This window comes from Lissotriton vulgaris, chromosome 7 (genome assembly GCF_964263255.1).
Source record: "Lissotriton vulgaris chromosome 7, aLisVul1.2, whole genome shotgun sequence".
NCBI lineage: Eukaryota > Metazoa > Chordata > Amphibia > Caudata > Salamandridae > Lissotriton > Lissotriton vulgaris.
Window position 1 is genome coordinate 1,315,178,588 of NC_141695.1, and position 18,438 is coordinate 1,315,197,025.

General features: G+C 39.3%; 1 protein-coding gene across 2 annotated transcripts in view; it reads left to right on the plus strand.

Moving 5' to 3' along the window:
- The window catches only part of LOC147703580 (transmembrane protease serine 9-like), a 1,394,371-nt gene that overhangs the window by 1,250,340 nt on the left and 125,593 nt on the right, over positions 1–18,438 (plus strand). For both annotated transcript variants that reach the window (XM_086931925.1, XM_086931926.1), the window contains exon 20: positions 6,688–6,850. In XM_086931925.1, the coding sequence (XP_086788051.1) occupies positions 6,688–6,850 (163 nt within the window). The remainder of the gene's footprint in view (positions 1–6,687; positions 6,851–18,438) is intronic.

Consider the following 18,438-nt stretch of genomic DNA (forward strand, 5'->3'; position numbering starts at 1 on the left):
TCACTAATTTTCCACAAAATACGCTCCCCGGTTCGCTAACCGAAAGCTAACCTCGCGGAATTTAAAAAAAAAATGTTTTTTTCCGCACATTTAAGCCTCCTCAGCCACCCTCAGAAAACCTAGGGGGTCAAGATAAGTCTACCGTGCCCCCTTCTACACATTCTGAACATTATTTGCCCTCCATCTTGTATCTTAATGCGACCGAAACACAAAATGGTGGACTCCTGTGACGCTTAAGGTTCGCTAACCGGGCCGCTTTCCAGAAAGCGGTCCTAAAAAAAGGTGGGAAAGTAATTAGCAGAAAAACGACTAGAGACACTCTCACCAAATATAGATTAGCTCATACTACATAACAATCCCTTTCATTCTCACAAATTTGATTGAAATTTCATTTAGCCATTTAGCCTGTAGACCTATCTAAATACCCTGAGGTAAATTACTTCACAAAACACATCTAAAATATTGGAATTGACAACCAATGAAAACTTTACTTTCATTTACAATTTTTATTACCTGACATTTGATTGGTTATATACCTGAATATATATAAAGGAAGAGAAGGAAACACAGCCATTTTCACTGCTACTTCCTGAACTACATTTCAAGAGCCTTTTCACCTCCCTGTAAAGTTATTTGATAATTTGTAAGTGGCACTTTAAATTAATTTGTAAAAACGTTTATTGATAATTATTTACTGTCCCCCTGCTATAGTTATAGATACAGATAACCTCCTCTGTTACATTTATTGATTGACTTACACTTCTCTGCTATAATTATGAATTTACTTACTTTAACTTCACTGTTAAAAAAACAGAACTACATGTCTGAACTTAAACCCAACAGTGCCCTAACTCTTCTAATATAATTATTTTTTTTATGCAATTTACAGCAAAAAAATGGAAGGGGAGCAAGAAAAAACTAATGTTTCCTTCGAGATTACATCCGAAGACATTGTAACTGAAGAAAATGTGGATGAAGATTTTATGGATCAATCTTTTGACGAACAATTTATTCAAACCTTACAAGAGACAGAAACATCCATGTTTGACGAGATACCAGATGATATAATGCTGGAAGTTTTAATGAACTATGAAAATAATAAATATTTTTTTTTTAAATCAACATAAATAAATAAATAAATAAAAAAAAACGAACAAAAACAACAAATAATTAACATACAGTATTAGAAAAGTCTATCATTCTTTTATCCTTAAAGTACGCTGCCCAGAACGCTTTCCGGTTCGCGAACTTGGCGCTTACCCCGCAAAAAAAAAAATATATATATTTTTTTTTGGACCCTCCTAGGCCCTTTTAAAACCTCCACATAAAACTTAGGGGGTCAACGAGGATCTACTATGCCCCCTTATGGTAATTTCCCCCTTTGTTTTGGCCTCCTCTTGTCTCTCGATCCTACCGAGAGACAAGATGGCGGCCGCTCCGGACTGTTTAGAATGTTGACAGACACCGAAGAGCCAATCAGCTTCGCTTCGCAAAGTTCCGATACGCGAAAAGTTCGCTAACCGGATCGCTGCCCGGAGCGCTGTTGCAGATATATATCTTGATTTAAACGTTAATTTCTCAAAATCCACTGAAGCACATATATTGAGACCTAGCAAAGGCAGATCGGGCTAACAGTCCCTACAATTTTGCCAAGTTTCGTGAAAATCCATTCAGCCGTTCGGGCTAAAAGTGAGTCCAACCGCCCTATGGAAATTAACATGGGAAAAACGCGTTTTGGGACCCCCCTTTTTTCTCGGCCCCCACTTGACGACCCCCTTCAGATTTCCAGGAGCTGCTCAGAAACAAAATGTGCCATTTTCCTGAAAATTTCAGCCAATTCCGTCCACAAACGCCAAAGTTATTAGACATAGAATTTTCAAAAATGCCATAGGGAAAAAATCCTAACTATATATACCTACTGGCGACCGCCAGTAGGTAATATATATATATATATATATATATATATATATATATATATATATATATATATATATATATATATATATATATATATATATATATATTCACTGAAAGAAACATAGGTTATAGACCATATATAGTTAGAAATTAGAATTTACAAAACCTTGAAAATTCACTGAAAAAACCATAGGTTATAGACCATATATAGTTAGGAATTAGCATTTACAAAACCTTATTTTACTTACACAAAACCATTGAAATTCGCATATATAGTTAGTTGCACTAACTATATATCGCGCACCCGCAATCCACTGCTGATGATGTCACATATTACATCATTCATGACATGGTCAGTGACATCACTGATGACATCACTGATGACATCTCAAATGACATCACTGATGACATCACTGATGACAACATCCAGTGACTGTATGTTTCTGTAAAGTTAAAATATGTCTTACATATTGAAGAATGAGTGGATGTATAAGTGTCTGGATGAAGGATTTAGTAGGTGCATGACTGACTGTATGAGTGAGTGATTAAATGTGTCTCACTGAGTGCATGGGTTAGTGACTAAACTGTCTTAATTTGTGCATCATTATGTCTGTTGTTCTGTAAACTGCTGCATGTGTTGATCAGTAGCTATATGAGTAACTATATGGGTTATTGATTGGTTGCCCAAGTATTTGTATGGGAGACTGAGTGTGTGTGTGGGTGGCTGGGAGGTGTATGACTCTGTGCATAGATGTGTGAGCAGTTGATTCACTAGATGTATGGGTTCAAAAGTGCATGTGGAAACAGCTGTATGGGCGGTTGACTGTGTGCATGAGTGTATTGGTGAGTGAATGGATATCTCAGTGCTACATGTCAAAGTAAGTACATATGTAAAACACAGTACATGTGAGAGTTGACATATATAAATAACTGTGCATAAGAGCCAGTGAATGTGTGACTGGCTGTATGGATCATTGTGAACTTGTATCAGGGATTGTATAAGAGAGTAAATATGTGTTAGTATATGTTTGAATAAGTAAGGTGTGTGTAACTGTATAGTTGATGAAATGGAGGTGTGATTGATTCTTTGCATGACTAACTAGGTGTGTGAGTAACTCCATGGATGAGTGACAGTCTGTGAGTGTCTGTTTACACTGATTGTATCTAAGGTTATATTAGAGTCTGAAGAGGTTCATCGTATTATCACATGAATGATATCATCAGTGATGTGATCAGTAATGTCAAATGAGATGTCATCAGTGATGTCATCAGTGATGTCATTTGAGATGTCATCAGTGATGTCATTTGAGATGTCATCAGTGATGTCATTTGAGATGTCATCAGTGATGCCATCAGTGATGTCATTTGAGATGTCATCAGTGATGTCATCAGTGATGTCACTGACCATGTCATGAATGATGTAATATGTGACATCATCAGCAGTGGATTGCGGGTGCGTGATATATAGTTAGTGCAACTAACTATATATGCGAATTTCAATGGTTTTGTGTGAGTAAAATAAGGTTTTGTAAATGCTAATTCCTAACTATATATGGTCTATAACCTATGGTTTTTTCAGTGAATATATATATATATATATATATATATATATTTTAGCTGCTGATAGTATATTTGCTAAGTTGACAGAGTTCATCACAGTAAATAAACTAACATATGCTTTTTTGTCCCTATAGTAGCAGAGAGTAGTCTGTTTACTAAGACTCTTATAAATAAACGGCTGGCTCAGTCACAGATGCCTGTTTACTAAGGATACATTAAACAGACTACCATCTCCTACTGTTTAAATAAAATAGACGTACACGGAGGCTGAGTACCCCATGCTGAATCCTCGATACAAGGAATGTTATTCCACTTTATAGACATGTTTTTTTATATATACCATACAGAGTGAGAAGTTACCTTCCCTCACGTGGATGTGACAGAAAGTCGGTGCTAGTCTGGACACTCTTAATAGATTGGGAGTATTTCCTTCTTGCTTTTACCATTTATGCTATAAAGTGAACCTTTGGTAAAAGGAGCGGTATGCAACTTTGAAAAACGAGAGGGATTTTGTTTTCTTTAACAAGCCTTGTATGGTGAAGATTATAGTCTGCTTCTTTGTAGTACACCTGATTCTGGGAGTACTTTGCGTCGGACCCACCAAAACGCGTTGATGCTTTGTGTTGGGATACATCACGGATCAATGATAAATGCAACACTTTATGATTAATATCTAACAGGAATTTTCTGTTTTTAGTTTTATGCATTTACCTTTTAATTATCTGTTGGTTTGACTATTGTGATGTCTTCTTGATTTGAAATCATTTTTCTTGCTGCTTTTTTGTCCCACTTGTAGATGTGGGTTTAACTGTATTGATTATTGTGATTGTTTGTTTTGTGAATGATATATTTGAATATTAAATCTGTCTTTGAAATGTATGATTTTAATGTTGTAATTGGTTATCACATGTAAAAAACTATTTTAGTAAACTGTAAGATCTAGTAAAAAGTATTATTATATATTTTTGCACTGATTTGATTCTTTAGTTCACGTAACTTGTTTCTTTGGGTTGGTCCAGCCTGGTTGAATGAGAATTTTTCATGGTGTATGGGATATATAGTGTTGGGGTATAAATATTTGCTCCCAAGGGGATCGTTTTTTGACTTAAACAAAATAGAAACCAGTAGTTTGTTCACTATGTTGATGTTCTGTAGAATGGGCATCTTCAAACAGCAAAAAAGTACTCTTTAAATTTTTTTATCCAAACTGCCCAGATGCAGCCTGACTGAGGACTAAAAAGAAATCTCCTTAATAAACATGGGGCGTGTTCCCTATCAATACAACAAGTAGTAAAAGGATTTGTTTTGTTTTTTAAAAAGCTGCACCGCCCTGCAGCAGGAAGCCATCAGGCAGAGTCTTTAAAATAGCAATTTAAGTCCTATCCATAAATATTCATTGGCTACCCGCCCTTCCAGTCCTCCAAAAAAACCACAAATATTTTCACGGGAGACTTTTAGGAGTTTTCCCTGGCCTAGCACTGTTGCTCAGACCTGTAGCATGTAAGAATGTACTACTTTCAATACAATACAGCACCCATGCTATCATGTTATCTAACATTTTCCCTTGAGGAACATGATTATAGGTTCTTGTCTACAGACATTTCTGGAGAAGTCTTGTATGGCACTGGCACTCAGTACCTGCTGGATATTGTTTTATTCAATATTCTTTTATATTCATAAGAAACCTATCAATGTTCGAAATCTTAAAGGGCAGATTTACAAGCCCCGTACACCACATTTGTGCCGCCTTTGCGTCACTTTTGTGACGCAGCGGCAGTGCAAAGCCAGCGCCATGCTGCAGGGTATTTACAACGTGACACATCTAGGGAGATGCATCATGTTGTAAAGCCCGGTGCCACATGCGGGCGTTCGGGCACGGGGGGGGGGCGTTCCGGCGCAGGAACGCCTCCTAAAAGTGGCTGAATGAAATCTACAAGATTTCACTCAGTCACTTTTAGGGCCATGCTGCATCAAAACCTTGCGCTTGCTTGAGGCAGGCGTAAGGATTGATGCAGCATGTTAGGTATAGGGGCCCCCCGAGCCTTGCTGGAGCTGCGTCGCGCTTGCGACGCAACTCCAGCAATGCGTCACCTCACCGGCAGCAGATGCGTCACGCATCTGTCTATTCTTCCCCCATGGTGCGCCGCATTGTAAATGCGGCGCATCCATGGTGGCGCAAGAGGTGTCTGCTGTGAAGCAAAATAACTGGCGCATCCCTGCCGATATGCAGGGATGCACCAGTTATTGTAAATCTGCCCCTAAAAGTCTAACGGTTGTTCAGCACTGTCTCATTTACACAAAATGCAATACTGTAAAATCAAACACCTTAACGATTGATATTAAGAAACATTTCTAAAAAATAAATATAAAGTAAAATATTAAAGAAGAAATTAAAACAATTGCGCAAACGAAATAGTAAGATACCTAGGAAAAGATTATAAACAATAGAACAGAAGAAAACAGTACCAGAGAGAAAATAAAGAATATGGAAAAAGCAACTGCGTCAGAGTTTAGAACATGCCTAAAAATGTAAAAAGAAGCAAAAAAGTAAAAGGAATAGAAGGAAAAAGAAAAATGAATCTTAAAAAAAGAGAAAAAGGTGTAAAGACAAAAGTGACCAATAGACAATAGAAACACAGAAGGTGAAGAAACAAATGAGGAATGAAAATATAAATGCCATTAAAGTAGACCAGTTGAAGGATGTGTTCCTCCAGCAATGCAGGGACACGAATAAGTGTCAGCTAAAGTGACACAGCTGAGATATAAAAGCAGTTCATTTATTTGGTTTGTAACTTCTACCTTTTAGTCCTGCTGGGCTGGTACAACCAATGTAGCATATGCCAACGTTAATATGCACCTTTCAAATTAACAGCGACCTCAGAGTCAAAGAGAAACTGAAAAAACTATTTTTGGGAATTCTGCATGTGAAGGGAAAAAATTGAAGAAATTAACTATGGCATATTATCTTCTTATTCAGTACGGTATCTGAATATCGTCTTACATAAGTATGCTGTCCTAAATATTGTTTAGGGAAATATTCCCCAAATGGCGTTAATAATAGAAAATGTACCCAAATGGGACAATCATTGTTTTTTAACTGTATTTAGGACGCAATGTTTATGTTAGAGAACGTTTCTATAGAAGATATTCTGAGATTCCACCCAACTGTACTGCTAGTATCTAAATCATCCCTTCTCTCTTTGTCTGCAGTTTGTGGGAGACCCACAGCTATTAGCCGCATCGCCGGGGGACAGGCGGCCCAGATGGGTGAATGGCCATGGCAAGTCAGCATCCAGGCAAACGGCAGTCACATATGTGGAGGGACACTGATCAGTGATCAATGGGTTTTGTCTGCTGCAAGCTGTGTCCAATAGTAAGTCAGTCACTCGTTCACCTGTTGAAATGTATTTTGACATCCCCTACAAAGAGACCTATGTAGAGATTAATGGCCCTGCTAGTTGGTGCTGAGGATTCTGAACCTCTGAGGACGGAAAGCTTCATGTAGAGACTAGACATTACCTGGTGAAAGGTTGAGAGTTTTCCTCACTATGCCTAGATATTGTTCAGTTAATGTAGGAGCTTATGTTCCTGATATGCAAGGCCATTGCTTGAACACATGGAGCTCCTAAGAGTATCCAGACATCACAGGGTTGGTTTTGCAGTAGTCGCTCCATGACCCAGAAATTTCTGTTGAGTAAAAGATAATCATTGTTCATACAAATCTCTGGAACTTTATGCTTATCAATTAAATAACAAATCTTGGGGAGTAAGAGGAGGAGATCCAACCCTGAGAGATCATTCTGGGAAAGGTACTTCATTTACAGTAGTCTGAATACAAATGTATGCATATTCCTGAGAAATTGTTTGCGTTTTCCCAGTATTTAGAACCATTCAACAATTGTCCACGTATAAGTAAGCACAAGCCCTGCAGTCCAAATCCAACAAGATAGATGTTTCCAAACGTTGCCATATCCACAACCAACCATACAGAGTAGCAATATGTTCCTTAACGGAATACACAGGGTAATGAAAATGGGGTAAGAGAGAAAGAAAATGTAATGGCTATCGCTACTCTGACTTGACACTCTTCTGGGCGCTAATGTCTATTGGTCATAGTGTTTATCTAAAGACAACGTGCATATCTTTAGTTCCTGATCACTATAATGAATCATCTATCACTTACTATAGATATAATATGCCTTCAGAAGATCTATATGTCTCAGATTCACAGTGTTTGAGTGGAATGCTGATATTCCTGAAACTGAAATACACATGTTTATGTACTCACTGTCATTCAACCCTTTGACATAATCTCACTCTCTTCTCACACAAGATAACTTCCTTCTGTTTTTGTGAGTGCATGTTTTCTGCTGATGATGTGCAACCAAGATTATCTTTTCATAAAACGGTAATATAAATTAGCATTCAATAAGACTGATAGAGCTCAGACTGATACTATTTAATCACTTCCCTTAATATCACCACCACTGCCTTAAATAGAATAGTGTATCTTAAATATTTGAACAGCCTTTTAAAGTTAAGAACAAGTATAACTTTCCAAACATAACTTAAGCTTTTAGAATACTTCTGCTGGTTCAGCTTGAGTTCCAAACACGCTTCTTAAGGAAAACTAACAAACTCCAGGGTTCACACAAATTCTTGTAGAAAGGTTTTAGATGTAGCAACAAATGTTCTTGATTGCCTAGCAAGAGTGTCGCAAAACACAGGGAAACATATATCTTAAAACTTCAAAACAATATCTACCCTTTCCAAATAAATGTGAAAGTTCAACAGATTCACAGGAATGGTAGCTTGCATTCAGAGGCTGGTGCGTTGTGTGTCCTCCAAAGACAGGAAGCCTTTCACCAAGCAGCGCTGTCATTTGCAGACCATTGCCAGCCAGACATTCCCTAGAATAACCTTAGCACAAGTGAGTCTGTTGTGCTCTCCATGTAGTGGAAAGTAAGCCACAGATCATCACTGCAGGTCCTCTGGGCTACAACAAATGGAGTTAACCCCTCTCTACTGTGAGCAGTACCATGATTGTTTGAAAGATTGACTGATGTGACAGATCAGTTGTGTATTTTTTTATATCACCTTTCTGTCTGAAGCCAAATTGAACAGCTAAGTGCATTTCAGACGCGTGAATAGAGTCCTAATATTGTGATTTATAAGCATTCTATAGTTTGTGGCCCACTGTAGCTAATCTTCTTTGTCAGATCAGATATGGCTTGACTGCAGCTTGTGTAGCCCAGTGTCACATTACCAGGGTGCTTGGAAAGCCTATCATTTCATATCTGTATTCTGCAGGTAGAACGGCGCTCTCTGAGCAAAGACATGTGGGCCCAATGCACATACTTAAATGTCACACACTTCTCCTATTATCCACTGAAGTCTGCATCAGTCTTCAGAGGTACTCTCTTCTTTGTAGTCCCATTGATAGATCCAATCCAGCATTAAATCCTTTATTTTTTTTATTGTTTACTGGTAGGCAGAGATCAAATGTTTCTTTGGTGCATATGCAAGTCCACTTCTGATTCCATCACATGTCTGGAATATCATGTTGGTAGAAGATAGAGTTGTGAAAAGAAAAGAAAAGAAATGTGGCCCATGGGGATCTTTTAGGACTTTGGCTACCAACTTGCATGGGAAAGGGCAAACTTTAACGTACTGTCTCTGCCCCTTCTGAATAATTACATTGATTTTAGGTACCGGTTGATTTTTTCTCAGAACCTATGCTCCAAAAATATGGTCAATGTAATGGCACTAAGATAGGTCCATGGAGATGAAAAAGCATGGAATCGGAACAATAATGGATCTGGTGAGTTCAGATGCTGAAATATTGCTTAAAGCAAACAATGAGAAGAGGGGATGGCTGAATAAACTCCTCTTGGTGAATTGTCAGGTGCTGGCTTTCAAGAAAGTGCCCTTGGAAACACGGCCCACTTCTTACTTAAGCTCCTCAAGACCTTAGCCAGTTGTTAAGCATATATTTATTCATCCCAGGTACATGATGCAGTCTGAAGACATACTTATAAAGTGTCTCAAGCAAGAAATTGCTATGCAATGGTCCTCACCATAATAATGGGTTGAAAGAATGCAGTGACCATTCGACGTTTCAATTAATAAAATAGTGAACAAGCAGGCCAGATTCATATGGGTATCAATGATGGCAGATAGACTGCCCTTTTTCCTAGAAAGGCACCTCTGCAAAGATAACAATAGCCTGCAAAACTGATGTTACCAATTTATTTAAGGGACAGTGCAAGCCGTAGAAAGGAAGATAAGTATAAATCACGAAAACAACACAAACAGTGATAAGAACCAGAAGGAAACCCACTGTACAGTATAAATAGTTTAATAGCTCACATACTTTGATGAAGACTGCAAAGTCCTGATGTCAGGCCTAAGGGCTACCCTATAATCAAGTCAGTCTGTAAAACAATAAATGCACAAAGGAAAATCGATAGGAGACTTATGAATAGTAAAAAAAAAAGAAACAAAATAAAGAGGGACTTTGAGAAAGTTGCATTTAAAAACATAGCAAAAACATATTTTACAATAAAGCAGACTCCTATTTTATTTCTGTTTATTTATTAACAATATTTCTATGACAAGATTAGAAAAACAAGCCATAACATTGTTCTCACAGTCCAGATGTGAATGAACTTTAAAACATTTGTACTAATGTAACCTTACATAAATATCTCAGTTCAACTTGCACCTACTTCCAGAAGCAATTTTCCAATATCTATTAAAGCAGATCTTACAATAGTAAATTCACCTACATGCAGCTCATCATTTCTGCAGGGAGATGTTTAAGTAAAGTAAAATAGTCAGAAGGCTATATTTGGAAATCAATGTTGTTGGAAAATATGTTTTTGCCGGCTATGTTTTCACAAGGATCCGTGGTAACTGTTTACCAAAGCAATCATTACAAACAACAGAAACCTTCTGTGTCACAGTTGCCAAGGAAGGGCACAGGACATTTCTAAAGAGTCAAGTCAAGTCAAGTCAAAATATTTATATAGCGCACTATATACCCAGAGGGTCTCAGGCGCTTGAAGAGGGGTGGGGAACTACTTGTCGAATATCCAAGTTTTAAGTTGCTTTCTGAATGTTAGGTGGTTCTGAGTGAGACGAAGGTGAGTGGGAAGTGAGTTCCAGGTCTTAGCTGCCAGGTAGTAGAAGGATCTACCTCCCATTGTGGTTTTGTTGATGCGAGGTACGATAGCAAGGGCTTGGTTGGAAGATCGCAGCTGGCGGGGGGTGTAGAAGGAGAGTCGTGTGTTGAGGCATTCGGGTCCAAGGTCGTAAAGTGCTTTGTGAGCGTGGGTCAGGAGGCGGAAAGTAATCCTCTTATTGACGGGGAGCCAGTGGAGGTTTTTCAGGTGACCAGAGATGTGTTCTTTGCGCGGGATGTCTAGTATGAGCCTGGCTGAAGCGTTCTGGATGCGTTGGAGTTTTTTCTGGAGTTTAGCTGAGGTACCGGCGTATAGGGTGTTTCCGTAGTCCAGGCGGCTCGTGACTAGTGCGTGGGTGACCATTCTATCAGTAGCATGATGGGATCAGGGTTTCAGGCTTCAACATAATTTCACCTGTTTCTCTAAGAAATTCCACAAATCATGGTCAACTTAATTAGCGCAATTGAAGAAAATTTCAAAGAACTTTAGAAAACACACTTTCCAGTGTTGCTTTACAGAAAAGTACAGGCCTCAGGTACCAACTGGTACAAACCAGGACCCAGATTTACTAAGCGCTTGCGTTGCCCTTGCATCATGCAAGGTGACTCAAGGCAACGCAAGCCCTTAAATCAGATGTACTAAGCCACACATGGCCACCTTACGTGGCTCTGCCTGACTTATAAATCAAGAGTAACATTGGGCAGAGCGAGTCATTGCCTTCTGTTACCCTGTATTGGGAATACATTCCATGGGTGGGGTGTGGGAATTCTAATGCATTCACCCATGAGTGTTAGTGCATTCCCTGATTTGCTGAGAATAGTAAACCTTGGAATGCGTCATAATGATTTCCCATCCCAGCAGCGGCGTGACAAGTGGGAATATATTTATTTTCATTCTGCAGCACAACTAGAAAGGAGATAATGCCTCTCTTAGGTAGCCACGTCTCCATGGCAACCGTATGAGATTTAATCTGTCACCTTTTGCCTTGTGTTTTACAGATAGACTGTACTTGTCTCTGACATAGAGCACAGAATGCACAAGTTGGCAACAGCCATTTGGCAAGGCCAAAGGATTTGCCCAAGTTTTGCTGTCTCTCGGTCATGCTGCTGGATGTGCCTCCTAGTTTCAAGCAGATCACAAAAGGGCCTTCCTGGGAATGTGTATTGAAAGGCAGGTGATGCACTTGGTCTTACAATGCATTCCAGAATGTGGGGGATCCTAAAGAGTGGTGCATATAGACACCCTAAGAAGGGCAGATAGTGATGTACGGCTTCTGCTGACCATACCGAGCACTGTAAAATCCTAGGAGCTTCATATAAACAGAAGGAACTGACTCCTGGGTATCCCACCTCAGACATACCCAAGCACTCACATGCACATGCAATGGATACTCATGGGGAATGAAGTGCTCCAGTTATGATCTACTAAAGGGATTTATCAGGGATCACCAGTAGGCAATTCCCCCTACATTATCAACCCATTGAGGTTGAGGTTAAAAAGGACCAGTATGTTTTGTCGCAAACCATTGTCATTACCTGGGCATAGTGATGCTAGTCTCACATGCTTAAATGATGAACACTTTGGTGGAACCCCACAATCCTTACAGAGCCTAGCTTTCTCTTAGTGAGTAACGTGACATGCTCATGTGGTAGACTGGTACAGAAAAAAAGTGGTCCTGGACTTATTTTTTCAAGCAATAGAGTCTCAAAATATTCGCTATTTGATTCAAAATGTATGCATGCATCTAGTCAGCAAAAGCGTATCAAATACAAACAGATTTCCGATAAATGCACCCGGCATAAAAAACATGAGCACCTATTGACTTCGTAAGAACACTTCTGTTTATTTTTTTCATAAACATATTTCAAAGCCTAGTAGGAACATTACCATACTTAGTAATAGTTGGGAGGTTGTTCCAAAGTAAGAGGCGTGCAAAAAGTAGTGCTCCTGGGTGAAAATAGATAAGGTGAAAAAGAAGGTTGGAATAAAGGTAATTCAAAATACAAAAGTACAATCCCTTCCAAAAACTAACTGGTCATAAATGACAGAAACACTTAAATAGAGCCTGTCCTCCATAGCTCATTTTTCATATAGACATTCTTGATAATTTCAGCAGCAGAGAAATATCTGTAGGTTGGGTGGGATAAAGGTGACACTTGGTACAGGCCCACTTGGGGGTAAATGTTGACGTTTTGACCCGATTTAAAAACATGGGGCCTCATTTATGAGGCCTTGCGTCAGTTTTGCGCTGCGGATGCGTCACTTTTTGTGACGCATCTGCGGCGTAAAACATGCGCCTTGTTGCGCCATATTTAAAAAGTGACGCATCTAGGTAGATGCGTCACTTTTTAAACCCCTGCGCCACATTATACCTGCGTCAGGTATAATGTATGCAGAGGGGGCGTTCCCCCGCAAAAAGCCTCGTAATAGTGACGCAGTGAAATCTATGAGATTTCACTGCGTCACTTTTAGGATGTTGTTGCGTCAAAATCTTGCGCCTGCCTCACAGCAGGCGTAAGACTGACGCAAGCCCTTTCACATGGGGCTTTCCCCATGTGAAAGGACGCATTGCTGGAGATGCGTCACTTTTGTGACACACTCCAGCAATGCGTCACTTTTGCGCTTACAGATGCGTCAGAAATACTGACGTATCTGTAAGTCCTTGCGACATGATGCGTCATACATTAAATATGACGCATCATTGGTGTCGCAAGGAGTGCGCAGTGAAAAGTGACGCATCGCTGTTTTCACGCAGCGATGCGTCACTTTTCATAAATGAGGCCCCAGGAGGGTAACATTATCCTCATCTGGTGGGTCTTCCTCAGGACAGGGGAAAGGGGGAGACAACCTATTCAAAGGTGCCAGTTGATTTATAGTTGACAACAGCTCCCGAGGATGGGATGTCAGCACTTCCGTTGCGGTGTGAAAACAATTTCCAAATGTCGTAATGTGAGGGCAACTCAGAGCCCCCTAGTAGTTAATCCAAGCAGCAAGAATTTATATTAATGGTGAGTAATTTGCCATCTTCATGATTTGTGGATCCGAGAGAAGTCGACACCTCGCTCATTAGTTGAACCTATGGGGCTGCTGTATGGGGAATATATAACACATTCATTCTACAAGAAATTGAGGATAGTTTTTTAAAGATGCTAGTAGGTGTTCCTTAATCCTGCTCCACCTATATCTGTCACTAAGAATTGAACATACCATTCATCTCGGGTAAGATTAGCTCTGCCCCGATACTTCTATGGCACTCTATTTGGAAAAGAGATACAATAAAGCTTACTCAGGAAATTGTTCAGGACTACTTAAACCTGGATGGATTAAGCAAGATTAAATGGCTTCAATATATAAAGAAAAGTTTATATCGAATTGAAAAAGGGGGATTATTTGATAGCCCAGCTTTGTGTACCATCCTGTCTAAAGTTGAATTGAAAGAGTTATTCAAAGGAAAATACATGAGAGATAGGTGAGTCTCTAATTGTACTAGGACTTGGGTGAGACAATACAATCTATCACCCACATTAAATAACACTGACACTAATTACCTAACTTTTGTTACAAGGCCCTTACATAGATGTAATTTGCTGAGGTTTCGGCTAAAACGTACTCCCTTCATGTTGGGTTTTCCTCCTAATGTTTATACCTCTAAACGTTCACACAATGCCCCTCTGATGGAAGATCCGTTCAAGGAAAACTCCATCTATTATTCTTTTGCAGGTTTCATAGCCAGAAGAGGAAAACATAAATTTGACCACTTATAAGCACTCTTCATTTCAGGCAATGTCACCCTGCTCTTTACTATTTACAATCATTAACAGATCAATTAACCTGCTACTGTATAGTCTTGTTTTTATGTTGTGCTTTTAAAGCGAGAAAGAAAACTTTTTTTAACCTAATACATGAACTAATTCATTATAAAATTATATCTTTTACCTTGTTGCTATTAATTATACAAATTTGAGGAGAACTTGCGTGAAATTGTATATAGTTTTATATTTCGGAAATGTTTATCATTGTATATGGTAAACTTTTTATGCCATTCTTCTGTTTTGGCGAAATAAAGTGATAGTGATAGATTGAGTGATTGATACCTTTATCACTATTCTACAGGTTTCCACAGGAACCCATCTGATTGTCTTCTTGAGGGCTCTTAGAAGGCCAAAGCAGGTACCAGCCACCTTCTTGGCCTGAGAGGCCATCGTTAGGTCTTTATCCAAAAGAATTTCCATGCCCTTAATTGTGCTATTTTTTTACTCCTTGTGAAACATGTTCTTGCAGGGCTGGAGTACTTCTGTGTCCCCTTCGTGGATGACGTTGCAATATCTAGATATGTATTTCTGGACGATTTGAGGCACCTAAGGCTAAGGTATATGCGGAGAAACAGTCCATCTGACAGAGACTTCTAGCCGCAGATTCCTTACCTCAGAATTATCCCCAGGAGTCAGATTGGATCGGGAAATTTTTAATGAGCAGTACCACGACTCGCTGGTAGGTGCCGTTGTTCGGCTCTGCGTGCAAAAACAACAAGGTGCTGGATGGAATGCTTGAATTAATCTCAGCCACTGGCAATCGCCCGGGCTGTATCCCAATCCATCGTTTTTCACCCACCATGGCATTTCGGTTTAGACCCAGCCATATGCTAATCAGTTTTGACCCTGTTCAATACGGGAACATTCCAGCCCCAGCTCCCAGGCCAGGTGCTTCCCGACCCAGAACACAGGCAACTCAGGACTGGTTTCTCTATCATTTGGCTATGCATGGCATCATCAGAGTTACCCACCCTGAAAGTGACACACGTGGTGCATATAGAGGCGCCGCCCCAGCCCCCTGATATCAGTTCTTTTCTTGCTGAGTCAGTAAGCGCAGATCCGGAGAAGAGCTACCCCTAGTCACTTTATGACTGATCTTTTGTCAATTAATTTTTTGAGACATTGTCTCCTGGTGCATGGTGTGTTCCCAATGAAGGCTGGTTTTAAGCCCTGTGGCCCCTGCCACCGGCAAATGTCAGTGACAGACCCACACCTCGTCTTCCTTTGGTGTCTTGAGTGTCATTTGTTGCGCCATGCAGCACAAGGCCTTGAGGGAGAGGTCCCTCAAGCTTCTTGCCACTTGATGTGCGATGCCACGATGGTCTTGATCCCAGTTGAGAGGAAGTTCCTGGGATCGGTTGCGATGCCATCAATCATTGCCAGTCGATGTTGTCCGGGCATTTGGCTAAGTCCTACAAGAAAAAAAAGAACAATAAGTCAAAGAAGTCATCTACTTCAGTCCATCCGTTGAAGTCATCTGAGGGAACGTCAGCATTCTAGGCCTGGCTCTACGGTTGAGTCTGCGCCTGGGCCATCTCCATGACTCTCAGAGATTCAAGGAGCCGGAAAGACCCACCGTCCAATTACATGAGCATTATAAGGCCATGCTCCTCATATTGGGGTGGCGTGTTCCCGCTCACATGCCCTTTGGCTCCTCAGGTTTGGGAGGGGTCTCTACTGGTTTTCCACCAGCGGGTTTACACCTGGCACCAGTCGGGCTCCTTGGATCCATGGAGTGATCTGGATGAGCCATTTCGATCTTCCCTGGTGCCGGCCTCACTGCCGTTGTCCCCAGAGCTGCCGCCCCCATTCTCCTCCATAACACAGAGCTGGACAGGCGTCACTGGATACCAACTGTGGCTCTGACTGGAGCCATTCCCTCCAAACCGGATCCTGAGTCCTATTCCTATTGGGATAGGACTTGGGGAAGATTGGGAGGGGCCACTGGACTCTTGTGAATGCCAGCCCTTTGTCCCTAAGCATGACAACAAGTTTGAGGATCTGGCAGAGGCCAGTGATTTGGACACATCCCCAGATACTGGCTTGGTCTTCCCTCCCACCGTGGCTACAGCAGAAGGTGCCTCATTGGCAATGGTGGTGAGGGTATTCGGCAAAATATCAAAAAAATATCAAGTTCTAAATAGCATGATGCACAAATATCAAATGCTAAAATATTGTTGACAAGAATATAGACTTTCAAGGTAAGTAATATTGATGTTAAGAATCTCTAAGTTATGTATTTCAGTATATATTTTAATTGTACACGTTCTAAATTGTTTGTATAATTATTGTTATTGTTTTCTAATATAGTTTGTAAAAGTTTAGTTGTTTTTAACCCCTTCGATGCGGATGACAAAGCCAGCTCGTCATGGGCTTTACCTGTGCTGCGCGCATGACGAGCTGGCTTTGTCACAAAAGCCGCGATTTTCTAATTTCAGCACGCAATGGGAAAACCCGCTAGCGCGCATGCGGTTAAATGTAATGTAATAGTTTATTGTTATTTTTTGTGCTGTAGCGAGTTGTGGAGTTTATAGGAGCACAGGGTGAAAAGTAAATGAATCATAAGTAATTAATCATTCATTTTTAATTAGTATTGAATATTTAATTAATACTTAATTATGTTAATTGTGTAATTCATTTATTATGTTAAGTTTCAACTGCGGGTTGTCGGGTTTGTAAGGGTATAGGGTGGGAAGTAATTTAATTATAATTAATTAATAATTAATTTCTAATTATGATCAAATATTTAATTGAGAATTAATTAGGTACATTATGTAATTAATTACATTTTGTATTTATATTTTTGGTGTGGGTTGTGGTTTTTGTAGGGGTTAAGGGTGTGGAGGAAATTAATTATGATAATTAATAATTAATGGTAATTAATTATTTAATTGATAAATATGTAAATTGAGTAATTAAGATAATGTTTAAGGTATATATCAGGTGTGAGTTGTTGGGTTTATAGGGGTAAAGGGTGGGACGTTAATGAAGTATAATTTGTTTATTATTAGTTGATTGTTAATAATTGTTTGATTGATAATTATGTAGATCATGTCACTAACATATTTTTTTGTATATGTTTGTTGCGCATTATTGTCTTTATAGGGTTAAAGGGTTGAAAGTTTATTAAATATAATTCTTTTATTATTACATTTTTTTAAATTGTTAAATTGATAATTATGTGCAAAATGTAATTAATATAATATTTAGGATATATTTTAGGTGTATTTTGTTTAATTTGTAGAGGTATAGGGTGAGACGTTCATTTAAGCTATAATAAAAGTAAAAATATGTATCTATTTTTTAGGTGTGTTATTATGTTATGTGTTAATTAAACATAGTTAATATGTAATTTTAAAAATGTGTAAATATATTAAATTTAAATATTTATATTTTTGTTATTTAATGTAATTATTAAAATATGTTATTTGTTTGAAGTAAACTACTCTCTCCTTACTGTTGCACAGACTGGAGTGGAAATAGTAGCTTTTACCCCTCCGCAATCCAACACTTTCCCTACTTTTTCACCAACTGGAGTGGGAATATTAAATTGGTACCCCTACTGAGTCCTACCCTTTCCCTACTTTTGCACCGACTGGAGTGAGAATAGTAAATCCTACCCCTACAAAATCCAACACTTTCCCCACTGTTGCCCAGACTGAAGTTGGGAATAGTACATTTTACCCTTCCACAATCAACACTTTCCCTACTGTTGCAATGACCGGAATTTGAATACTAATCTGTACCCCTCCTAAGTCCAACACTTTCCCTACTGTTGCACAAAGTGGTGTGGCAATAGTAATTTTTACCCTTCCTGAGTTCCAGACTTTCCCTAGTGATGAAGAGACTGGAGTGGGAATAGTAAACGTTACCCTTCCTAAATTCACCATTTTCCCCACTGTTGCAGAGATTGGAGTAGAACTAGTGTATGTATTATTCCTATAATTTTATAGTTCTGTTCATAT